This window comes from Pelodiscus sinensis, chromosome 1 (genome assembly GCF_052426305.1).
Source record: "Pelodiscus sinensis isolate ZL-2025 chromosome 1, ASM5242630v1, whole genome shotgun sequence".
NCBI lineage: Eukaryota > Metazoa > Chordata > Testudines > Trionychidae > Pelodiscus > Pelodiscus sinensis.
In genome coordinates this window covers 145,819,925-145,846,771 of record NC_143052.1, presented here as the reverse complement: position 1 = coordinate 145,846,771, position 26,847 = coordinate 145,819,925, and the positions used below count along the sequence as shown (strand labels likewise).

Sequence of the window (26,847 nt, the reverse complement as noted above, 5' to 3'; positions counted from 1 at the left end):
GGGGGATGACGTCTGGGCGGTGAGCCCTGCCCCCGAGGCGGCCCTACCCCCGCGGCGGCCCCGACGTGCTCCCGTGCCCTGCGTTGGAGCATCAGCCGGGGCGGCAGAGCCGGCCGCTTCCCCGCCACCCGCGTTCTGCCCCACCTCCCGCTCCCGGCCGGGCGTCCGAACCCCGGTGCCGCCGCGCCGGTGTGCTCGCCTGCCGCGGCGGCCACTTTTCCGGCCGGGGGGGGGGGCTCTCCCCCGGCCGTCAGTGCGGACCCCACCGGGTCCGTCACAGTCCCACCAATCGGAACTAGTTTTCCTCTGCGAGAAGTGGTGTGCAGGGGATTGAGGATCATTTACTGCATCAGGAGTACCAGGGCTTGGGTGAAGAAGTCCCTTAGGGAAAAAGTTCTGAGGGCCTTAAATGTGATGCAAGCTCCAATCAGTGGGCACACTATTTCAAAATAATTCTGTGCTATTTTGATGCTGCCTTGTAGTGTGGATGTGCTATTTCAAAATAGTTATTTCAGGAGTTATTATTTTGAAATAAGTTATTTCAAAATAATTTTCTAGACATGACTTCACTTATGTCTGTGGTAGTATTGCAAGTGGAGAACTTGAAGGATTGGACCCTTTGGTCTAGCTGACAGTCATGAAGACTTAAGTCTTTCATTTATGCATAAAATTGACACAGAGAAGCTTTCCCAAACCTTTCAACCAACGTACTGCACAGAAAAACCAATCCTAGGGATAAGAAGAAAAATCAGCTGAAGAATAATGAGTATTAACAGCATTTATCAGGAACAAATCTGAATCAGTAAAATACTCTGTATCCATTTATTAGTACTCTATGCACTAGCCTCCAGAACTATTGTACCTATGCATATCAGAGTTCATAAATACCTGAAGAAGAAGACGTGGCTCATAATGTTCAGCAAAAGTCCAGTCTGTCAAATGTCGCTGCTGAGTCTTTTGTATTTCCTCTAAATCTGTCTGTGTGCCACACCTTTGTGGTTTAACCTCAAAGTATATAAAAAAATCCCCCCCACCCCCCAAAAAAATGTTAGTATTCAGTTGTTTTAAACTGAATTAAATCTTGTTAATTGAATGAGAAGCATGAGGGAGAACAGAATACAGAAGAGATAGTGTCAAGTGGAGGAACATAGTTAACTGCATAAAGCTGCACATGTGTAAATCTACATGACAATATTTTAATAAGAATAAACACTGACAAAAAGGTTTTGGCTTTGACTTCTTTAAGGTCAACATAATCAAAATATTTCTATTGTTAGGTTATATGCTTCTGTGTGCTGTAAGCAATTACAGACTTACAGTCAGGGCTTGTGAAGTCACTTTAATATGATTTTACATATCTACAGCTATACAGCAGACAGATGTTTGTGAAGATGCCAAACAACAAAATCTGTTAGTGAGTCTACAATATGGCAGTCTCTCAACCTCTTATGCTAAAATTAATCTCTTGCACTCAATAAGTAGCACAGCATTGCCATGGGAAGGCTCCCTCCATCCTCCTTTTCGTATAGTGCAGAATTTCAAGAGTCTGATTTTACAATACCTTAAAGCTATTCAAATGTATCATATTATCCCAAGACATAATACAATTAACACACACATGGAGATTCACCAAGGAATCCCCGGCAAAAGGAATTCACTTAATGTTCCTTCATTTGTGACAACAGAACATAGTTTATTCCATTCACTATATTAATCACTAAGGCTACAATTATGTCACAAGAGATCACAGCCAGCCCCTTCCCCCCACAGCCCTAGCCCTCATGTGGGAACCCCTCACAGCTGCTTAGACATTGTTCCTTGTGGGTCAAGGAGACTCCACAGTATCTCCACCCACACAGGTGATACATGTGGCAGGGAATGCCCCTTCCCCAGAGCTCACTGCTGTCATTGTACCTCCCCTGAGCTGCCCAGTCACTGCGCAGGGGACCCCAGGCTCCCACCCACTGCTGTGGCAGGGAAACCCCAGAGTCCCTGCAGTAGTGAGTGCTGAACTTACCTCCCTACCCAGTTTGTTAGGGATATTTTCAGCAGAAGTCAGGGACAAATCATGGGCTTCCATTAATTTTTGTTTACTGGCCATGACCTGTCCATGACTTACTAAAAGCATACATGACAAAATCTTAGCCATACTAGTTTCTACATTTCAGAAGTGATTAATTTCTTACTTTGTTTATAAGGGGATCATCCAGACTGTCTCCTCCACCTTTGTCATTATTTTCTATATGAACTGGAAATTGAACACAGAAGAAACATGCTAGAGTTTCAGATATTTTCAGAATTTGTTATTCGGCTTATTCATCTTTGTTAGTCCTATGTAGTGGGCAAACTGTATCTCACCCATCAGAAAGATACATGGATCCCTTCAAGCTTTGCCTTTATCACTATGGAAAGGCCCCTGCTTTGATGATGATAAAGCACCCAATCACATGCTTGACCATAGAGTTGAACATAAGAAAACAGGGCTTTCCATTGTTTCATCAAGTCCAGAATTCCACCACCACAAGAGACTACTACCCGATTCTTTAGAGAAAGGAGGAACACACATATACTGTATTTTATCAATTGCATAATGCTGTACAGAGGGAGAGAAGAGTTAATGTTTTCCCAACCCTATAGTAGCTAGTTTCCATCCACAACCGTAAGGTTTGATTAGCCTTATTTCAGCAAATACACTGTAAGCAAAATTATTATTCTGTTATGGGGATAAAATGTTATTGAAAAATTAATGCCGATACCCGATTGGCAACTCTGTAGATATGACATCGTCTGTTTGTACTCACAATAGGCAGGGCACAGGTAGAAGTGGACGTTTCTCCACCCTGCTTTCCCAGTGTATTCAATTAGAAGCAGGAAGCCTGCTAAAAAACCACTGGGTCCCCTAGACAATCGAGATACAAAAGGAGCAATCAAGGATGATAAAGCCATTGCAGAGAAGCGAAATGATTTCTTTGCATCAGTATTCACGGCTGAGGATGTTGGGGAGATTCCCAAACCTGCACTGTCCTTTGTGGGAGATGAATCTGAGGAACTGTCCTGGATTGAAGTGTCATTAGAGGAGGTTTTGGAACAAACAGAAAAACTTAACGTGAACAAATCACCGGGACCAGATGGCATTCACCCAAGGGTTCTAAAAGAACTCAAATGGGAATTGCAGAACTGTTAACTGTGGTTTGTAATCTATCCCTTAAATCGGCTTCCGTACCTACTGACTGGAAGATAGCTAACATGACACCAATATTTAAAAAGGGCTCTAGAGGTGATCCTGGCAATTACAGACCGGTAAGTCTAACGTCGGTACTGGGCAAATTAGTTGAAACAATAGTTAAGAATAAAATTGTTAGGCATGTAGAAGAACATGTAGAAGAATACGTGCGCACCGCGTGCACCACATCTTCCAAAGCGTTTTCCCTAGCGGTACCCGTAGTGCCAGCAGGGCGTCCCCTAGAGTGGCGCCGCCATGGCGGGGCATAAGTACCCCTGCCAGCGCTGCCCCATCTCAGTTCCTTCTTGCCGGACACTCCGACAAAGGGGAGGTAGGGTGGGAGTCGAATGGACATGAGGCCTTAGGATCACATTGTCTTTCAAAAAATTGTATATACAGAGGTGTTGCCATTAAGGACTTCGGGTCGTCTAGACTATGGCACTATTTTGGGATACTGGAGGTGAAGGAATTCTGTTCTTGATGCAAAGCTGCCAAGATTTTATTGCCTCCTGATAAAGCTATTTGGAGCAAAGGTGTTGTTGGTGAGTATATGCAATGCTATATCCTTGATCAGCATGCAAAAAGCTTGCACACGTTGTAAATGGCTCAAAGTGCCAGGACATTGATATGAAGGGAAGCTTCTTGTTCTCACAAACCTTGAGCTTTCAATGTCCTCAGACGTGCTCCTCAATCTATTGCATCAGTAACTATGGTTCTGATCAGTGGAGGAAGGGCAAAAAGAGCCCCTTCACAAACACAGGTCTGATTTATCCACCACTCCAGGGATTCTAGAATGGGTGGAGGCCTAGGCACTAGGCTATCTAATAACTGACAGTTTGCGGGTATGCAAACTTCAACCAGGCCTGAAAAGGATGAAGGTGCAATCTCACATATTGGACTACATAAGTGCACGTGGCCTTATGACCTAGTAACTTCAGGCATATATGGTAGTAGCTAAAGAGTGAGAGTGAGGGACAGACACAGGTAACAAACTGCCTGAAATCATTCATTCAGCAGAAATGCCCTCAAACTTGTACCAAGGAGCTCGATTTACTGTGTTTGTACTAAAGTGGACTTCCCTTTGTTTAAAATCATACCCAAACTATGGAAGAGAACTGGAAATGACAAAAGACTTGGTCTCTGGACTTGCCCCTCAGTAATTAGTTGACCAGGAAAGGAAAGACATATTCATCTCTGCCTGAGATATGTTACTATTACAGTTATGCAGTTGGTAAAAATATATGGAGCTGAGATGAGGCCAAAGGTGAGCACTTTGTATTGGTAAATTTTAACCTGTGATTTCAAATCTCAGATAATTTTCTCAAGCCACAGGAAGTGTCACAAAGCAGTACATTTCCTCAAGACTCTTGGCAGAAAATCTGTAGTTATGATTCAAAAAAATGAGAATATTATACATAGATAGATGTCCTTGTGCAGTAGGATAGAAATTCAGTGTATTTATTATGTATCTGAAGATAAAATCCACAGAGGAGCTTGCTTGACTTTATATTTGTGCACAAAAGAGTGATAGTTCTCAATGCAGATTGGTAAATTCTTCATCTGTGGGATCTAGGCATTGCAAATCAATCTGTACCATGATTCCAGATAGTCATGCACTAGCCATTGATATCTAGTGCATGCGAAGCGGACAGGGGGCTGCAGACAGGGGAGTTTAAGAGGGAGAGCAAGAGATCCTGCCGCTGAACAGGCTACCAGGTGAGAGTGAGAGTGCTAGCTTTTGGTGTGAGTGAGTTTGCTCGATTGTTTGAATTTTGATTCTGATTTCAGGTGACTTCAGTTTCAGTTGCTGTGGCTGTTAGGTCTGAGTGCCTGACTTTTGTTCCCTTGATTGCCTTTGATCAGCCTTCTCCTGTGTGACTCACAAGCCTACTCACTTAGGTCAGGCCTGAGGCAGAGCGACCTGGGGGCTGCAGACAGGGGAGTTTAAGAGGGAGTCTGACAGATGGAGGCCTATGATAGTCAGGAAGACCCGCAACACCTGTGCCAGCACTGCTTCTGTCTCCTCCACCTGTGCCTGTAGCCAGACAGAGCACCTGACCATGGATGCCTCCACTCAGATCCTGGTGTGGTTTTGCAGGGACTGTGGCTTGCAATTCCCACTTACTGATATCCAGGCTGGGGGAACCATCCAATGTGAAAGGTGCCTGCTGGTGAAATCTCTCAGGAGGAGGTGGCCAGGTTGAGAAGCATCCGAATCCATGAGCAATTCCTGGACTGAGTTCATGAGGAGACAGCTGAGGTAGCTGTCCCAGTACACAGAACTGCTGACACACCACTGGTGGAGGAGGAGATGGATCAGGGTGGACACTGGCAGCTGGTTACTTCTGGCAGCAGGCAGTGCTCCACCCCTGTGCTCCAAACCCTTCCACCGTGGTACTAGGAAACCGTTATGCTCTTCTTGATACAGGAGATAAGGAATCACCCCCTACAACAGAGGAGGAAAAGCCTTGTACCCCCAAGGCTGGGAGGTCTGGTGCCATCACTGCGAATAGGAAACGTAGGGTAGTGGTGGTCAGAGACTCTCTTCTGAGGGGGACGGAGACGCCCATCTGTTGTCCTGACATGTCATCTTGGGAGGTATGCTGCCTGCCAGGGGCCGGTATCCAAGATGTTACGGAGGCACTGTCGAGGATTATCTCGCCCTCTGACTACTATCCCATGCTACTCCTCCATGTGGGCACTAATGATACTGCGAAGTGTGACACTGAGTGGATCAAGAGTGACTACAGGGCCCTGGGATTACAGGTGAGGGAGTTTGGAGCACAGGTGGTATTTTCTTTGATCCTTCCTGTCAAAGGTAGGGGTCCAGGCAGAGACAAGTGCATTCTGGAGATGAATGCCTGGCTGTGAAGATGGAGACCTGGGAGATCAGAAATGGGAGGGAATGAGGGCTATAATAGCAGAGAGAAAGGAGGGACAAGACAGAACTGGGAGGTAAGATCAAATCAGTATTCTAGATGCCTATGTACAAATGCAAGAAGTATGGGTAATAAGCAGGAAGAACTTGAAGTGCTAATAAATAAATACAACTATGACATTGTTGGCATCACAGAGACTTGGGGGGATAATACACATGATTGGTATAGAAGGGTACAGCTTACTCAGGAAGAATAGGTGGGGAAAAAAGGGAGGAGGTGTTGCCTTATATATTAAAAATGTACACACTTGGACTGAGGTGGAGATGGATGTAGGAGACGGATGTGTTGAGAGTCTCTGGGTTAGGCTAAAAGGGGTAAAAAAACAAGGGTGATGTCATGCTAGGAGTCTACTACAGGCCACATACCCAGGTGGAAGAGGTGGATGAGGCTTTTTTTAAATAGCTAAGAAAATTGTCCAAAGTATAGGATTTGGTGGTGATGGGGGACTTCAACTATGCAGATATATGTTGGAAAACTAACATAGTGGGGCACTTTCTATCCAATAAGTTCTTGGACTGCACTGAAGACAACTTTATATATCAGAAGATTGAAATATAAATATATTAGAATCAAGAGGAAGACCAAGGACAGGGTAGGCCCACTGCTCAGTGAGGAGGGAGAAACAGTAACAAGAAACTTGGAAATGGCAGAGATGCTTAATGACTTCTTTGTTTCGGTCTTCACTGAGAAGTCTGAAGAAGGAATGCTTAACACAAGTGAATGCTAGTGGGAAGGGGGTTGGTTTAAAAGATAAAATAAAATAAAAAAAAAGTTAAAAATCACTTAGAAAAGTTAGATGCCTGCAAGTCACCAGGGCCTGATGAAATGCATCCTAGAAGACTCAAGGAGCTGACAGAGGAGGTATCTGAGCCATTAACTATCATCTTTGGAAAATCATGGAAGACAGGAGAGATTCCAGAAGACTGGAAAAGGGCAAATATAGTGCTCATCTATAAAAAGGGAAATAAAAACAACCCAGGAAACTACAGACCAGTCAGTTTAACTTCTGTGCCAGGAAAGATAATGGAGCAAGTAATTAAGGAATTCATCTGCAAACACTTGGAAGATAAGAAGGTGATAGGTAACAGCCAGCATGGATTTGTAAAGAATAAATCATGTCAAACCAATCTGATAGCTTTCTTTGATAGGATAATGAGTCTTATGGATAAGGGTGAAGCAGTGGATGTGGTATACCTAGACTTTAGTAAGGCATTTGATACAGTCTCGCATGATATTCTTATCAATAAACTAGGCAAATTAATTTAGATGGGGCTACTATAAGATGAGTGCATAACTGGCTGCATAACCGTTCCCAGAGAGTAGTTATTAACGGTTCACAATCCTGCTGGAAAGGTATAACAAGTGGGGTTCCGCAGGGGTCAGTTTTGGGACCTGTTCAATATCTTCATCAATGATTTAGATATCAGCATAGAGACTATGCTTATTAAGTTTCTAGATGATATCAAGCTAGGAGGGGTTACAACTGCTTTGGAGGATAGGGTCATAATTCAGAATGATCTGGATAAATTGGAGAAATGGTATGAGTTAAACAGGATGAAGTTAAGGACAAATGCAAAGTGCTCCACTTAGGAAGGAACATTCAGTTTCACACATACAAAATGGGAAGCGACTGTCTAGGAAGGAGTACGGCAGAAAGGAATATAGAGGTTATAGTGGACCACAAGCTAAATATGAGTCAACAGTGTGACACTGTTGCAAAAAAAGCAAACATGATTCTAGGATGCATTAACTGGTGTGTTGTGAGCAAGACATGAGAAGTCATTCCTCCGCTCTACTATGCTCTGATTAGGCCTCAGTTGGAGTATTGGGTCCAATTCTGGGCACCACATTTCAAGAAAGATGTGGAGAAATTGGAGAAGTTCCAGAGAAGAGCAACAAGAATGATTAAAGGTCTAGAGAACATAACCTATGAAGGAAGACTGAAAGAATTGGGCTTGTTTAGTTTGAAAAAGAGAAGATTGAGGGGACATGATAGCAGTTTTCAGGTATCTAAAAGGGTGTCACAAGGAAGAGGGAGAAAACTTGTTCTTCCTGGCCTCTGAGGATAGAACAAGAAGCAATGGGCTTAAACTGCAGCAAGGGAGATTTAGGTTGGACATTAGGAAAAAGTTCCTAACTGTCAGGGTGGTTAAACACTGGAATAAATTGCCCAGGGAGGTTGTGGAATCTCCATCTCTGGAGATATTTAAGAGTAGGTTAGATAAATGTCTATCAGGGATGGTCTAGACAGTACTGGGTCCTGCCATGAGGGCAGGGGACTGGACTCGATCTCTCAAGGTCCCTTCCAGTCCTAGTATTCTATAATTCTATGATCTCCATCCTCTCTTCCTAACACATCTGTTATTTGGTGGAATATTTTTTCCAAGTGAAGTGGCAAGAGCCCCATTATTTGAGATATTTAAAACTAGATTGGAAGAAGGCACTTGAGAATAATGCTGGACTGGATGCCAGGGAAAGGGAAACAGTCCAGGCTTAGATTCCATTTACCTGAAAAGCAAGATCCTGATTGTCCTTTGCTGCTCTCTTCCTGATTCAATTTCAAAAAATCTTCACTACAAAACTGCAGATTTTCTTTTAGGGTAGGTTCTATGCAACAGAAAGCAGTTTCATGAGATGCAGCATCCCCCAGCACGTGCATTAAATGATCAGATAGATTTTAGCCATCTAATTCTATTATTCTAAACATTCCCAATCAAGATATGCTTACAGCGCAGCTGGGAGTGAGACTCGCAGCCCAGACAGACTTATGCTAACAGTGCTAACGCTAGCAGAAGTGCAGCTTGAACAAGCATGCTAAAAATAGCAACGTGGACACTGTTGTGTTAGAAGTCAGGATCCCCAGACCAAGCTTCTGCCTGATTTGAAACATTCACATTGCTATTTTTAGTGCACTAGCTCTATCCCTGCTAGTGTGAGTCTCTCTCCTTGGGCTGGGAGAGTTGCTCCCATCGGCATGATGACACATTCCCACTTCTAAAGTCAGACTATAATAATGACAAAGCTTTCAGACATAGGCTAGCTAAAGAAATGTTATTACCAGACACAGAAAATGAAACAGAACTTATTCAGATACTCTTAGAAAATCATGCTTGGATACTCAGATAACTTTTTGACAAGTTTTTAATGGATCCCCATATCAAATTGAGAAGTCAGTCTAAGTGAAACTAGTGGGAATTTAAATTGGCATTACTTCCATCTTCTTCCCTCTTCCAATATATATGTTGCACCAACTTAATCTCTCAGGCTACGTCTACATAGCAGCACTATTTCAGGATACCCGAAATAGCTGTCCCGCATCTTCACAGCAAGCCCATTATTTTAAAATATAATGGGCTCGCTATTCCAATGTCCCTGTAAACCTCATTCCACGAGGAGTAAGGGATGTTTTGGAATAGTGGGTTATTTAAAAATTTGGCGCTGTGTAGGCACAATCAGCTATTTTGAAATTGGCTCAAAATAAGCCACGCAATTCGCGTAGCTTGAACCATGTAGTTTATTTCAAGTTACAGGTGCAGCGTAGACACAACCTCAGAGTCTTGTAGTCTCACATCCACTAATAAAATGCAGGACTATGTAGCACTTTAAAGTGCTACATAGTCCTGCATTTTGCTTCAGCTACACCAGACTAACACGGCTACATTTCTATTACTATCCACTAATAAATATCTAACATATGCTCTTCTAACACATCATCTCTGAATTTGCTCTGCTAAGTCTATCTGAGTGTCATTGAGTCTAAGCAGATGTAACTGATGCAGGAAGAGGAAATGAAGATTACTCACTTTGGGCAGTAACTGGAGTTCTTCGAAATGAGTGTCTCAATGGATGCTCCATGTTTGGTCTTGGTGCTGTCCTGGCACCTGGATTGAATTTTGAAGCAGTCCCTAGTGATCCACACATGCACTGTGCCGTTGGTATGCACCATGCCAATCAGAATCCTGCATGCATGGCCCAAGCCCTCCAGTTCCTTCTCTATCTTAGAGGCTCCCTAAGTCCAAAGCAGAATGGAGCATCCACAGGTACATGCATCACAAAGAACTCCAGTAACTGCAAGAGTTGAATAACTTCGTTTCTTCTTTGAGACAGGTCCCTGTGGATGCTCCATGTCTGGTAACTAATGAGCAGTTTCACTACCTGGTGGTCAGGGCTTCAGAATATGCGGAAAGCCAATGACAGTATCAAGGCACCCATGGAAGTGTCACCATAGGAAAGTGCATAATGGTTAGCAAAGGTGAGTTGTGATGCCCAGATGATATCTCTGCAAATGCCTGCGAGCAGTACATTTCTGAAGGTATACTGTGGACATAGGAACTGCTCTGGTGGAATGTGCTGTCAAGCACAACGGAGGTTGAAGATCATTGCAAGTGTAACACAGTCTGATACATTCCGTGATCCATTTGAATAACCTTTGTTTTGATATGGCTTCTCCCTTTATATGTTCAGCAATTGCCACAAAGAGATAAGGAGTTTTTTCTGAAGGTCAAGGTAAAACACCATAGCTCATCTAACGTTTAGTGTGAGCATGAAAGCTTTGAAAGCATTGGCATGTGACTTTAGGAAGACTATAGGTAGGTTCTACGGTTTGTTTATGTGAAAGGAAGAAACAATTTTAGGTATTTTGGGTGGGTACGGAGAATTACTTTATCCTTCTGGAATACTGTGAAGGTGGGGATTGGCCTTAGAGCCGCTATATCCCCAACACGGTAGGTGGATGCAATGGAGACCAGAAAGGAGACCTTCATCGATCGGTGCATTAAGGAGTAAGAGGCAAGGGGCTCAAAAGGTGGCCTGGTTAGGGCCTGCAGCGCTAAACTAAGATCCCATAGAGTAGGATGTATCACATCTGGATACAAGACATGCAGACCTTTTAGGAAGTGTTATGTTGTTGGATGCACAAAGACAGACCTTCCATCTATTTTGTGGTGGAAAGCAGTAATTGCTGCTAGGTGTACTTGGATGGAACTAATTGAGAGTGAGGATTGTCTAAGGATGAGGAGGTAGCCCAATATAAACGATAATGGTACGGATAGTGGGTCATGCCCTTGAAGGCACACCATGTCAAGAAGCATTTCCACTTGTAATATATGATGAGCTGGTGGAAGGCTTGTGGCTGTGGATGAAGACTTTTTGTACTTGTCCAGATAATTTTAATTCGGCCAGTGAGAGTCATGGAGGAGCTAGGCTGTCATACTGGAGGTCATATTGGAAAGGGAGCATGATTGGAGTTTGGACTGACATCCTGAGCAGGAAGGGGTACTATAGTTGTCTCAGCCAAGCAAGAGCTATCAGTATGAGCATGACTTCATCCATCCTAATCTTCTGGATCACTTTGGTGAGTAGTAGTATTGGGGGAAAGGCATAACAAAGTTTGTCCTTCCATGGTATGAGGAAGGCATTCCTGCATGATGTCTGACTGATGCCTGCTCTGGTGCAGAATCACTTGCATTTGGTGTTGTGGAGTGTCTCAGACAGATCAATTGTGGGTTGACCCCATCTGCAGAAGAGAAGATGCAGAACTGTGTTGTTGAGCACCCACTCATGGTATTAGGGAAAATGCCTGCAGAGTTCATCTGCCATTATTTTGTTAACTCCTAGTATACTTGTGGCTGAAAGATTAATTCTGTGGTTGATGCAGAAATTCCACAGCTTTATGGCCTTGGTACAGAGGGATTGAGATCTGGCTCCTCGTTTGTTTATATAAAAAAGCACAGGCAATGTTGTCTGTAAGAATCTGTATGTGTTTGTTGGTGTAGTGGGTCGGAGTGGTTGTCCACTGACCATGAGGGGGAACCACCCTTTCCTGAGCCTTGGTGGGCAACAACTGGCCCTAACGAAGCACCTGACCAATCAATCAGGACGAGGGGCCAGGGAGATAAAAGGCCTGCCAAGCAGGCCAAGCCTCCAGCGGCAGAAGGAGCCAGAAGCCTCCACTCTGCGCTCGCTGGAGGAGCAAGACACCGCGGAGGCCGAGCACTGGCCCTGGCCGCCGGGCCTGCGGCTCCCAGATGACCCAGACAGACTCTCCACCTGGCCAGAGCTGCTAATGCTCTGGAGCCCTGAGGGCCTGCCCAGAACCCAGGTACAGCCTCAGGGGAGTTTGAAAGTAGCCCAGGGAAAGCTGACTATTGGTTAGCTGAGACAGAGCTTGGGCAGCACTGCGGAGCGGATCCCCGCTGACCCAGTAGCAGACTGCTCTGCTGCTACTAGGGCCCGGGGCTGGGACACAGTGGTGTGGGTGGGCCTGCATCCCCCCTGCCACTCCATTCTCGGATAGCAGACCCCCCTCCCCCCCGTTGGCTGTGCCTGAATTGCAGCCAACACTCACTGCTGCCAAGCCCTGAACAAGGGCCTGACTTTAGACTGCTATTTAAGCCTGTTGCCATGCCCTGAGAAAGGGCTCGGCTTTAAACTGCGGTTTGTTTGCCTGCTGCCAGGTCCTGAATCAGGGTTTGGCTTTGATGTCTTTGCTGTTTGTTTAACTGATGCCATGACCTGAGCAAGGGCTTGACTAGAACTGCTATTTGTTTGCCTGCTCCAAACTGTTTATTTTTGCTGCCCACTCCGAACTGAGGCCGGGCCCTTGAACTGTTTATTTTACAGCCCGTTCGAACTGAGGTCAGGTGTCTGAACTGCTTATTTGTTGACCACCTTGAGCTGAGGCCGGGCATTGAACTGTCTACTTACTACTCACCCTAGACTGCAGCCAGGCTCTAGACTCTAGGTTTCCGCTCGCCTGGCGGGAGGACCTACATGCAGACTCGCAGCCTCTGCTAATTCCCCAATTGACAGCGGAAAATGTAGTGGGTTGGAGTGGCTGCTCACTGACCACAAGGGGGAGCCAGCCCTCCCTGAGGGCAACCCACTTATAGTTGGCTATTATGAGTAGAAAATGTTGACACGCATTGAGCATTGCTCAGAGATCTAGTAAATTTATGTGTACGGAGAGCTCTTGAGGTGACCATAGACCTTCAATGGTGTGTTTCACATATGAACTCCCCATCTGGTTCATGGCACATCCGTGGTAAGCATGCATGAGGGGGCCTGAGATACAGAAGGGACATCCATGCACAGATTGGATTGCTTGGTTCACATAGAAGAGATATGACTCAGTGAATCATGGTGTGCAAAAGGGTCATGGAATGCCTGAGTGGTTGAACACTTTAGAAAACCATATTTGTAGGCCGGGCATATGGATTCAGGCATGAGATACTACTGAAATGGTTGCTGTCATGTGCCTAAGTAGCTATAAGCACTCTATGGCCATAAAGCATGGGGAACAGTAAAGTGTGTTGGCTAGAGTTTGGATAATGAAGAACCTGTCTTGAGAAAGATAAGCACGTGCTGTCATGGAGTCTAGATGGGCACCAATAAACTGTATGATTTGGGTGGGGCAGATCAATGATTTCTCCCAGTTTATCTGGAGGCCAAGTTTTTAAAAGCACTCTATTGGTACTGTGGACGAGCATGTTGCTTCGGTATACAATGTGGCTTTGAGCAGGCAGTCATTGCGGTATGGGAATATAATTATTCCCATGGTGTGCAGCTGGGTTGTGACTGCAGCCAATACCTTGGAAACAACTCTAGATGCCAAAAGGTAAGACCCGGTATTGGTAATGATCTGAGCATAGTGTGAATCTCAGGAACCTCCTGTGGATGGGATGGATAGGATGCAAAAATAAGCATCCTGAAGGTCGGGGGCTGAAAACCAGTCCCCTTGTTGCAACGCTGGGATGATGGTGGAGAGTGTGACCATGCAGAAATGCTACTTCTTTACATATTTGTTTAGTCTGTGCAAATCAAGAATGGGTCTCCAACCTCTTGGTTTCTTTTTGGTTAGAAAATACCAAAAACCCTTTTCCCTGTCCAAGTTGTGTCTTGTGGGAAGGGTCCCTGAAGAGGGAGGGAAGGGAGATTTGGCAGGTGGTCTGAAAGGGATAGTGTAGCCAGATAGGGTGATGTGAAGCACCCACTTGTTGGAGGTGATAGTGGCCCATAAGCAGTAATATGGGCGGAGGCTGTTTTGAAAGATCCTTTCAAATCATGAATGGCATTGAAACTTTTAGGGGTTTTTCCAGGCCCTCGACCAAGCATTCAAAGCTGTTTGGTGGCTGAAGTACTGTCCACAGCTTGAGAGCAGGCTCTGTTTCTGGTCTGATTGTTGTCTGACCATTGGTGAATGTAAGTGTTTGATCCTTTGTTCTCTTGATCAGCGTCACTCTGCTTTGTGATCACCCTCTCCCTGTGTGGTTAACAAGGGGATAGGATTGACTTAGGAGACCAGGCTTTAAAAGCCAGAGGCAGAGTGACCAGGGGGAGTGAAGAGAACAGGGGGCTGAAGAAAAGGGAGTTTAAGAGGGAGATGGCACCAACAGGGATGTCCTCAGCATTTGATTTAGTGGATCTTTACTAAACCCACTAAATCGAATGCATGTAGATCAACAGCCATAGCATCAATCTTCCTGCAAGTCTAGACATAACCTCAGTGATCTAATTTACAATACTTTACACTTCACCTCTGACTTTGGCTTTCACTCTCTGGTCACTATTACAGTTGCTAAGACTGAACGGGCATTAAACTTTGAGAGCTTGATGTAGGAAGGTATTTATGCATGTACATTACCTCTACTGGGACGACTTGAATACTAAAGTTAGGCAAATGCTTAAGTACCTTGCTGAATCAGGGCCAGAGTTCATTAATCCAGTTGAACAGTAGAAGTAGAATGATACCAGACTTACAGATATTGATATCCTTGGGTGCCTTTCCTGACTGAGTTCAATACAGATGTTCTTAAAACGCTTACATCAGCAACTAATGCAGACCAAGTTAAATCCTAATCCCACTGACATCAATGGGAAAACTCCCACTGACATCAGTAGAATTAGGATATAAACTCATCTGCATTGGTTGTTGGTATAAACATATTTCAGTGAGATTAAGATTTGGCCCATTGACAGAAATTGTTGAGAGATTATTGTATCGAAAATGTAATCTGTCCATATTCAGTTTCAAGTATTAAATGATCTTCTTTTTGTAGTATTGCTTATAATCTTTTACACACACCTATTACTATTATCAAAGTTTTTAAAATTACTATTTCAGTTTCATGACAAGATAAGACAGTATTTTATATACCATATAAATAGCATTTCTGAAACATCTAAGAAAAGAGAAACTTTGAAACAGTTACCAACTCCTGCATTACGTAGTGTTGCATACGTATCGTGTAAAACAACTGTTTAATGGTATAATTTCAATGTTTTATGTCTTTAAAATATACTTTTATATAAAAATCTCTGAAATAATTTTCTGATACCTGCTATGCAACACTCTTTTACATAGATACTGCTTTTAAAGACTTATTTAAATAAACTATTTAATTATGTCATGCAAAATGCCCAGTTTATGTCATTATCTAGTATTTCTACTTGGATATTCATTCACTGAATGGTTCCTAAAACAGGAAAATCATCACATCCCAGGAACAACAAATACTTCTGAATTAATGTAAAAGAAAAAGAGTCTAATGAACAGCATATTTAAATTTCTTAGAACAACGCTGATAAAGGTGATGTTACCTGAGCCATTGGGAGTTTTCTCATCAAACAGGTTTTCCACAGTTGATAGTCGTCTCAGATGTCTTGCAAACCTGGCTGGATTATCCCAGGGGATATAAGATACTTCATAATCACCTCCAAGCATCAACCCTGAGCCCTCCAGTAAGCCAGAGTCATCCAAACCAGTCAGTCTCAGGCTTTCAAAAGTAAACACTTTAAAGGCTCTTTCTACTTCAGCCCAACTCAAGTATTCTGGAAGAGAATTAAAACCACCCACAGACATTGTCTTTATAATTCAGTGAAAGGTAAACAGAGGACTGTCAAGAGTATATTTTCCTTAGTATTGCTATTAAGGCTGCCAACAAGTGAGCTAATGGTGATGGTAATTTCAGTAATGATTAATGGATTAATCTGATGATGGTCAGAGATATTATTAGACCTGTGCCTTATGATGGCAGAAAAGGAATTGAAGGGGCTTGGATGTTTATTACTTACTGTATCTTGACACTGAACATTCAGGCTCACTAAAGGGAGTCTCGGCAACCTTTCTAATTGTTTCACAGTGTGTACCAAATAGGTACACATGTTATAAGAATAAGGAACTGCAGAGACAATTCTTAGAGAAGTAAACTTATCCTGACAACAGAAAATATTAGTATCATAGATATTACATTACTGTTAACATGGGCAGCTCAAAGAGTACACAAAGAGCAAACCATGTTTTTCTCCCAAGTAATCCTACCAGTTCTAGACAAACCTCCTTCTCAATCAAAAAGTTCTTTGTAAAGAAGAGCATTATATATCTCAGCGGTTCTCAATAATTGTTCTATGCACTAGAACCAGAACTATTAATCTGTGTTACTGATATTGTTGTCTCAACTTAATACATAGTTCATGTACTTGGGTGATTTCTGACATGCTGCTAATGTCCAGTTGTCAATCACAGTTTCTAACTAGCAGTGTAACCTTGTCTGCTCATAACCATGGAACTGAGGTTCAGTCTCAGGCCAAACTCCATGGTAGGTTAGGATGCACAAAGCATATGAAAGTTGGTAGATACTGGCTGGTACAGTGATTTTAGTTGGATAAAATGAGACAGTGGCTCCAAAAAAGTGGGTTCTAATGGTCTCATAGGAATGTGTCAATAAAGAATTAAACATTATTAATTTTAAAAATTACCACTGGTGCAATAATGCATGAGTTCATGCACTCTGGCCAAGCGTTTAGAGTTGCTCCAAGGTGGAGGAAGGGGGAATTGAAGAAGTTCCACCAATGGTAGTTTGTCCATCATATCATGTTCAATCTTTTCTGGATTTAAGACCCCTTGGACCTGAAGCAAAGAGCAATAGGAACAAAAGTAAAATAAACTTTCACAACACTGATTTTTCATTTAAATGATTAAGGTTAACAACTCTGCCCTCTAAAGCTTCCACACATACACTATGTTTTACTTTATTTTGAAGTCAATAGGATTTAAGAATATGCTTAAAATTGAGCATAAGCTTAAAGGCTGTGTCTAGACTGCATCCCTTTTCCGTAAAAGGGATGCAAATTAGACACATCACAATTGCAAATTAAGCGGGGATTTAAATCCCTCCCGCTTCATTTGCATAAACATGGCTGCCGCTTTTTTCCGGCTTGGAGCTTTGCCGGAAAAAAGCGCCAGTCTAGACGCGGATCTTTCGGAAAATAAAGCCTTTTCCGAAAGATCCCTTATTCCTCTTAAAATAAGGAATAAGGGATCTTTCAGAAAAGGCTTTATTTTCCGAAAGATCCCCATCTAGACTGGCGCTTTTTTCCGGCAAAGCTCCAAGCCGGAAAAAAGCGGCAGCCATGTTTATGCAAATGAAGCGAGGGGGATTTAAATCCCCGCTTCATTTGCAATTGCGATGTGTCTAATTTGCATCCTTTTAACGGAAAAGGGATGCAGTCTAGACACAGCCAAAGTGTTTTACTGAATCAGTATCTTTATGCAGAAGATGAAATCGGTTATCCCAAAAGGAAAATAGAATAATCGAAAAAGTCACAATAAATGGATATTTACTAATGATCAAAATTTTTTTGCCACTTAGCCAGAATCTGAAATTTTTCTTGGAATATAGAAAATATTTAGTTTGTCAGACCATAAAGGGTGCTTTTGTATTAGCCTCTCCTTTCCACATATTCTTAGTTGGTCTATACTACTCTTTACAGTCATTATAATCAAGAAATCATACAACTCATTGATGGTCTTTGAAAGCAGAAATACAATGGATTTAAAGAACTGTACTGGTTTGATGTTTCTCTGCTTCATTCAGTTTTACTTTATCTTATTTTTACCATTACAGTTTCTGTCTTCTGTGTTACTTTTAATACATTTTTCCTGTATCCTGTCTCCCAAACTCATTCCTTCCTCTTTCCATCTCTTCTACCTACATTTTTGGAGGTTTAGTCAACTCCTACATTTACTGCTTCAACCCCTTCCTCTTTAGTCTCCCTAAATCTAGAAGGCTGCCCAAAAATACATCCAACATGCTTCTGCTAAAAGCATCTTCCTCATCCCTCACTCATTCGTATCATCCTTCTGCTTGAAGCCCTTTGTTGCTTTACAAGTTTCATTTCCATCAAACTTTTTACTCTAGCTTACTCTACCTTCTGCCTACATCATGTCTAAATAAATCTTACTTCCCTGACTAGATGATGCCCATTTAGGTCACCTTAATGCATTCTGGTGTTCTTCTCCCATGAACAGCTCAGCTTTTTCATGTGCTGCCCCTCTTCTGTGTCAAATATACTCTAATCTATTCCATTCTAGCTGCCACACCACACTCTTCATTTCAGATCTCTAGGTGTATCTAGACTAGATCCTTCTGTCGGCAGAGGGATGTAAATGAAGCACTTCGAAAGTGCAAATTAAGCCGGGATTTAAATATCCCATGCTTCATTTGCATAATCACATAATGGCACTCTTTCGAAAAAGCGCTCTTTCGAAATTGAAACCGCAGTCTAGATGCGGTTCTTTAAGAAAATGGGGCGCTTTTTCGAAAGATCCTGTAAATGAGGTTTACAGGATCTTTCAAAAAGGCACCCCATTTTCGAAAGAACCGCGTCTAGTCTGCGGTTTCAATTTCAAAAGAGTGCTTTTTCGAAAGAGTGTCATTACGTGATTATGCAAATGAAGTGCGGGATATATAAATCCCGGCTTCATTTGCACTTTCGAAGTGCTTCATTTACATCCCTCTGCCTAGAGAGGGATCCAGTCTAGACATAGCCTCTGTGTCTACAGAAACTCTAGTTTCTTTAGAATAACCCCCTCGCTCAGTGGTGGTCCAAAGCAAAGCCAAAAGAGTTCTACAATGTACAGAGTGTCCCCACTTTAAGTCACCCCGGTATACATCCGTTCCACACTAAAGTTGTTGACGACTGTAGGAACTGATGCATTATAAGTTCTTCCATTCCCCGCTATAAATCGTGCAAAACACTCCCCCCCCCCCCCCAATTTACTTAAATGGAAGTCAGCCTCAGGAAAAAAATTCCCCACTCTAAGTTGTTTTGCTATAAGTCCAAGTTTTTTGGAATGTATCTTGGACTTATAGCGAGGACGGTCTGTATCCCAAACCATCATGTATATTGAGATGCAGTCAAAAAAGCTAAGTGTTCACATAAGCAGGTTGGCCAGGCCACTCAGATTAATGTGGTACATTGCATGTTGGGATCTATAATCTCCATGGGTGTCTGCAATCTGCTCCATTTTAAGCAAAATAAGCACAGCCTTTGGATTTCAGGCAAATCATTAAATGTGGCCATCAGTCGGGAAAAGTATGGGTTCTCCTACTCTACACCTAAAAAGAATTTTAAGTTAATGCCCTCATTGTAGACTTTAAGACTGTTGATATAAGACAAAGTATTATACCTTTAGCAGGTGTAGCTTCTGAGACAAAGTATCATGGTAGTTTAATAGAAGAGGCCATTCAGGGACCACAGTATTTTCTTCATTGTCATTAAGAAAAAAGGAGTTGTAGAGATTCTGTTAAAGAAAAAAGCACATGCATTAAAAATTAAAACAGAGATTTATTTAGCTATCAAGGAAGTCTGAAGGTAAATACAAACCTTTTTTTCACTCTCAGAGAGGGCAAGAGAGGGAAGGATAGAGACTATATGGTTAGCAAGGCTATGATCCAGCCCATCTGCTCGTGGTTCTGGGACCACCAGACTTGGTGGTGTAAGACTTTCTTCACCTGCAATGACCTACCAAGCAGAAACATAGTAAGTGTCACTATAGCATTGGTTTGGAGTTAGATTTTGATGCAGCCTTAACTTAGATTCCATTGAATTTCTGTATTCACATGAACATAGTTTTCTCAAAAAGACTTGTTTCCCACTGGAATTCCCAAACATTTCTGAATGAAAAACATGTTAAGAGTTTTAATGCACATGGATAATTTTAAAAATGGCTGCAAATCACAAGTTGAACCTTTCCTAATTGTCTTCACTGTGGACAATTTTCTAGGCTAATATGCAAATGAATTAATGATTAGAAATCAGGAATATTAAGTATGCTTAAGCAAAAGTTTAATTTCCTAAGTAGTACGGGTTTTTTATTCTGTAGACTGGGGGCAGAACTCAGATCTCTGTCACCATCTAAGGTAGAAACTCTTCCAGGTGACAAGTGTTTCCATAGCCCACTTGATGGGAAAGCATTCTCTTTCAACCACTGCATATTTCTGCTCTCTCGGTAGGCATTTTCTACTAAAGTAGAGGTCTTGGTGCTCATCATCTCCAACCATCTGTAACAAGACAGCACCCAAAGCTACTTTGGATGCATCTGTCTAAAGGACGAATTCTTTGTTACAGTCAGGAGCTATGAGTACAGGATTACTGCAGTGAGCTGTACATAGATCCAAGAATGCTTTCTCTGCTGCATCAGTCCACTTCACTATGTCAGGAGCCCAGGCCTTTATCAGGTCCATCAGGGGACTTTTTCTGATAGCAAAATGCAAGATGAATTGTCTGTAATACCCCACCACATTCAGGAATTCTTGGACTTGTTTTTTTCCCCATTTGGTTGGGACCAATTCTGGATGGTCTCCAGCTTATTCACTTGGGGTTGTACTACACCTCTTCCTATGGCATAGCTGAGGTATAGTGCACTTGACTGGGTTAATCATAAGAGTGGCCTGTCTTAAGATATCCATTCTCTCTAGATAAGTCTCCCAACTGGAGGTCTGAATTATAACATTGTTTAGGTATGCCACTGTGTAACTGGTATGGGGGCATCAGAGTTCGTCCATCAGATGTTGGAAGGTGGCAGGTGCCACATGTAGTCCTAAAGGGAGAACAGTATATTGGAATAGGCCCTCAGGTGTAGAAAATGCAGTTTTTTCTTTTGCTTCCTTGGCCAAGCGGATCTGCTAATACCCCTTTGGTAAATCTAGGTGGTCAACTAATTCACCGATGTGGGGTATAGGGTATGCACCGAACTTGGATATTTCATTCAACTGCCAAAATTCATTGCAGAACTGAGTGGTACCATTGGGCTTTGGCACCAAAACAATTGGACTAAATCATTCGCTGTGGGATTCCTCAATGACTCCCAATTCCATCATCCTCTTTACTTCAGCCTTAATTTCTTCCCCTTTTGCAGCTGGGATCGGGGTCTAACCTTGACTCCAGGGTTTGTGGTAATACTGTGATAAACCTCAGTCATTTGGCTTGGCTTAGTTGAAAACATGTCCTAGTATTGGCTGATCATCTTGATTACTTCCTTCTTTTGGTGTGGTGTTAGGTTAGGGGATATTTTGATTTGCTCATGGGAAGTATTTTCCTGGTTTGGGACCTCTTGTGTGACTACACATGTCTCTTTGAACAGCCAAGGTTTTAAGAGATTCACATGGTATACCTTTTCCTCTTTCTGACATCCTGGTTGTCTCATCTTATAATTTACTTCCCCCACAGCTTCAACCACCTCATTGGGTGAAAAGCTTGCTCTCCACTATGGGCACCAGCACCAGATCCCCTGGCTGGAACCATCAAACTTTTGCCTGATGGTTGTAATGAGTTTGCTGGGCTTCCTGTGCCTCTTCCAGATGTTCTCGTACAATTGGGGTAACTCGGGCTATCTGTTCCCTCATCTGTAAGACATGTTTGATTATATTCTTTTCTACATTGGGTTACTCCTCCCAGATCTCTCTAGCAATATCCAGTATGCCACAGGGGTGGCATCCATATAATAGTTTGAAAGATCAGAATCCAGTAGAGGCCTGAGGTACTTTCCAGATGGTGAACATAAGGTAAGGTAGCAGGGTGTCCCGGTCCTTCCCCATTTCAACTTACTATTTTTCCATATCACAGATTTGAGGGATTGAATGAACTTTTTGAGGAGTCCATCTGTCTGGGGTTGATAGAGGTCCTCAGGGTATGGATATGGGAGTAGGGTGTAGAGGTCCTTCATCAATTTTGACATGAGCAGGGTTCCTTGGTCCATCAATATTTCCTTCAGCAGTCCAATAATGCTCCAATAATCTTCAATAATACTTTTGCTATTATTTTTGAGGATGTGTTCCATAGGGGTATGTCTTTGGGATACCACATCACATAGTCTATGATGTCAAGGGTATACTGGTGACCCCAGGTCATCTTCTTTAGAGGTCCTACTAGGTTCATGGCTATATGCTCGAATGGGACTTCTGTGATGGGGAGGAGTACTAACAGTGCCCTCCTGTGGGGCTGAGGACTGTGTAGTTGACACCTAAGACATGATGCACAATACCAGCATACATTCTTATGCACTCCTGGCCAAAAGAATCTCTGTAGGACCCGTGCAATATTTTTTTCTAATCCTAGATGCCCCCCAAACAGATGACTGTGGGTGAGACTCAATACAGGTTTCTGATGCTTCTGAGGTAGTAGGAGCTGCTGTACCTCCTCCCCCTGTATTGAGGTAGCCTGGTATAGGAGAAAAAAGTTAAAAAACAAAGAATGGTCCTACAGCACTTTAGAGTAACAAACACAGATAGTATCATGAGCATTCGTGGGCACAACCCACTTCTTCAGATGAAAGTATAGGGGATCCTTCTTTATGATTAAGTAAGATCTAGATCCCTGGTTTTTCCCTTCCATCTGGGCTCATTTATTTCTGTCACCTCTTTCCTAATGTTGTCATATCTAGGGCCTTCAGCTTGATCTTGTCCAAAATTTTCCCTTCCTGGGCTAATCTGGCCAAATTCTGGGGAACCAGTCTCCGCTGCCTCTGTCTGTTCTGAGGTATTAGGATGCAGGTCAAGCTCTGACACTTCCTTCTCCAGGGAAGTCTCCTCTCTTGCCACCTGGGCTGGTCTGCCTATGAGAGCAGCCTTCTGGTTTTGGGCCAAAATTTGTGTTCCCAACACCTTAGCAGCCCTCTTTTTTTTTTTAAATCCTTTTAGAGGTGGAGAACAAATTAGGGGATATTTAAACACATATTGGAAGTTGACAATCTATTGTAGCCACTTTCCTTACTTCAGGTTCTCCCTTTTTTTCCAATTCCCTTGCTGGGAGTAAAGTTTCAGACTCTGGGAAATTCCTTCCTATGAGCACCGGGTAGGGGAGTTGACAGACTATACCTGCCATCATCCCAGTAATGTTCCCCTGGATTTCAATCTGTACTGGCACGGTGGGGTAATAACAAACTACCCCATGGACACACGTAACCCCGTACGTTTTGCCTGGAGCAACTGACTACGCATCACCAGCTTCCCTGAGATGAGCATGAAGGCACTACCTGAGTCTATCAGTGCTGTGTTTTCTACTCCATTTAAACATACTGGCCTACTGTATTGGTGTGGGGTTAGTGTGACCCCCATAGGATGTATCAGAGAGCATGCATTCTCTCAGTATCCTATATTGCATTGCATTGGCTCCACTATATTGGGACCCTGTGTGGCTATGTGCCCTCATTCTCCACAAATGTAGCATCTGTAGGAAACTCTAGGAATTCCCTGGTCTCTCAGCTTGAGGTGTTTGACCTCCTGAACTCCTTCACTCTCATTATTTTGAGTTCCTAGCCTCCGGTAGGTCTTCTGCTCCCCTCTTCTCTCACCAGGGCTTCCCTGAGGGTTCAGGTACTGGGACTCGGAAGACTAGAACAGGGATCTCCTCAGTCTGCGGTTAATATACCACCCCTCCACTACTTTTTTGTAACCTTTTGACCTGACCTGGTCACATACATTACAGAAAAATTAAGGGCATGAAGTAGGAATTATTGGGTGAAATTCTATGGTCAGCATTACATGCAGGAGGTGAAATGAAATGTCCATAAACACACTTTCAGGCCTTAAAAATCTATGACTATTTGTGCCTCAAGGAGAAGAGGGAGACCAACCAACAACGAAGTGCATCAGTCTGGAAACCTAGTCCAAAAATTTAGTACATGTGCAGCTAAATTAAAACCTAATTGAACCAGAAATTTAATGTTTGTTTTATCCACTAGATCTAAAGTCCTGCAGCAAAGAGGGCAGTAAATCTTCTTTGTTGCTGTGAAAACAGGACAAAATTTGCAATCTCTTCACTGGATGGACTATCAATAAGTCAGTGATGGGCAGGTCTGAGTGCTGTCCTCAAAGCTGCAGACTGAACATCTACTGTAGACTGTCTGGAAACATTCCCTAAAAGCTAAAGTGCTACAAACAATTTCTGAGTCCCAGGTGCAATGTGAAATGATTCCTTTGCTGGGCTCACAGTAGTAATTTCTTGTTGGCACTGGCCACTATTGGAAGACAGGTACTGGACTAGATGAACCTTTGGTCTGACTCAGTATGGCCATTCTTATGGAGGATCTCATGTCCCACACTAAGAAAAGTTGATATAGTCTTAGTGATCATTTTCATTTTGAAGTTGTATTATATGCTTGTATTATATGCAACCTCTCGGAGTCACAGTTCCTTTCTACTGCTTCTCCTTGGGCAGTGCAACTTATTTTGGGATGAACCTGATTGTTTGTCTTTCACTGATCAATTCACTATCACAGTGTTTAGCATGAATAATGGCTGTGAATTAAATATGAAAATACACTCACCTGTTCCAACATGCAGTTCATTATCAAAGGAACAGAAATGAATTCTTCAGGAATCTGACTTAGCAAGTCATTGTAATATCTCATGTCCACAAAAGGAGGCAGAAAAGTAGCTTCTTCCTCTATTGTAGAAAGGAGAAATGACACATTGAGACCATCCAGCTGGATCTGTTAATTTTCCTTGGACTTTGGTAGAAATGGTTAGTAAGACTTTCCTGATTCTCTGGAATCTCTCCTATTATGTTCTTAAGTTAGGCCTGTGGCAGTGTTGTAAGAAAATACAAGGAAAGAACGTAATTCTAAAAGCCTTAACAGCTTAGTCTGCACAATGGTGAACTTCCATTCTTGATATATCTCCTTTCTATATCTTATTTATTGTTAGTAAATACAAGTAGTATAGTTTTAAAAGAAGGATTATTATATGCCAAATGTAGGATATTAAGTTATGGTTCCACAGTAACATATCACATATTAATGGATACAAAATGCAGCCATGTGTCTCTAAGCTTATTTTAAAAATGCAAAGTAAACATAAATCAGTAGTAATTTATACAAACTCACTCAAGAAGCAGTATTGAAATTAATTTACAAGTACATACAGTGAAAGAAAATTCTACAAGCTGCCTTCTGTATCCATGAAGGGGAGTCACATCTACAAAGTGGCGATAATACCACCTCCTCGCTTCACACAGTATTTTGAAAACAAATTAATGTTTGTGAAACAAAAACTACAGCACCATAAAAAAATCCCATGAGAAAATTAAAGATTTTGTATTCAGAGGAATAGTGATAGAAATGTAGCCGTGTTAGTCTGGGGTAGTTGAAGCAAAATGCAGGACAAATTTTCATATTTGTTCATTTTTTTAATTGTATCCTTTGGTATATATGGTTGTGACTACTTTCTTCCACTATTTGATCTGAGGAAGTGGGTCTGGCCCACGAAAGCTCATCATCTAATAAACCATCTTGTTAGACTTTAAAGTGCTACATTGTCCTGTATTCAGAGGAGGGGTTTGAATACTGTGCAGTAAATAAAGCTTGGGATCACAGACTGGGAATAACACAAAATATTCAGCAGCTGCTTATTTAGCGATACCCTCCATTTTGCACTAAATAATCCAGGGATCCTGTAGAAAAAATAGTTTGAGACCATGTAAATAAGATTGTACCATAATGTATAATCAATAGCAAAAAAACATATAAATACAAAGCTATGGCTTGATGGTATGTAACTCCTGTGCAGAATATTGAGTTGAGCAAAACAAACTTCTGACAACAAGGAAATGCTCAGTTTGGTTGCCTGTGCAATTTTAATTGTGTTTCCTTTCAGCAGTGCCCCAATATACCCCATTAACACATATCTTCTAGTCTCTGCCAATCTCTCCATTGCTGAAATGTACATTCCTTTTCACCCACAGGATTCTATTTAACACCATTAAAAAGCAAAAAGGGGGGAAACAGTTCCCTACCCCATCATCTCCTTGTTTCCCTCCTGTAGGAAGCAGTGAATGGGAATTATTTACATGTGCTCACAAGCCAGTCAGTGTGTTGGGTGAATCTATGCTAAATGGCAGAGCAGTAGTTGAGCCTGCTTGGTAAAGGTATATTTGTTGATATGAAGACAAGTGTGGATTACTTTGAGGTGTGTGCAACACAACTGTGATAATGATATGAAGAAATCTATGTTTTGCATCTTCTGACATATGCAAGCAAAGGGAAGAGCTGCATGTGTATCTTCAGACCTAAATACACATCATTTCAATGCAGAATTGTGCATGTCATATAATTAGCAGAGTACAGCAGTTTTTCTACAAAGGACATTGAAGTAGTGATCTGGGATATCAGAGCACAGTTAACTATCTGGAGCCAGCATCCCCAGCAAGTGCAAAAATTAGTAGGAAAATGTTGGCAGTCAAACTGGAATGAACAAACATCTCAAACAGGTTATTAAGGGAAGGAAGCAGTCTACAAGGAATCGAGGAGGGGAAGAATCACCAAAGAAAACTATCTCTTGGAAGTGAAAAAGTGTAGGGATAAAGTGAGAACTGCCAAAAGGAAAACAGAACTGGACCCTGCAAAGG

At 42.4% G+C, this 26,847-nt stretch overlaps 1 protein-coding gene across 8 annotated transcripts in view; it reads right to left on the bottom strand.

The window, feature by feature from the left end:
* The window catches only part of SPAG17 (sperm associated antigen 17), a 214,958-nt gene that overhangs the window by 100,223 nt on the left and 87,888 nt on the right, over positions 1-26,847 (bottom strand). For 3 of the 8 annotated variants that reach the window (XM_075904827.2, XM_075904833.2, XM_075904849.2), the window contains exons 10-18: positions 24,770-24,888; positions 19,828-19,965; positions 19,631-19,744; positions 16,918-17,068; positions 15,760-15,990; positions 9,966-10,043; positions 8,671-8,769; positions 2,187-2,248; positions 889-1,005 (exon numbers count right to left, since the gene is read on the bottom strand). In XM_075904827.2, coding sequence (XP_075760942.2) covers positions 889-1,005; positions 2,187-2,248; positions 8,671-8,769; positions 9,966-10,043; positions 15,760-15,990; positions 16,918-17,068; positions 19,631-19,744; positions 19,828-19,965; positions 24,770-24,888 — 1,109 coding nt within the window. The remainder of the gene's footprint in view (positions 1-888; positions 1,006-2,186; positions 2,249-8,670; positions 8,770-9,965; positions 10,044-15,759; positions 15,991-16,917; positions 17,069-19,630; positions 19,745-19,827; positions 19,966-24,769; positions 24,889-26,847) is intronic. The other 5 variants (XM_075904852.2, XM_075904841.2, XM_075904866.2 and 2 more) reach the window with 5 other exon arrangements.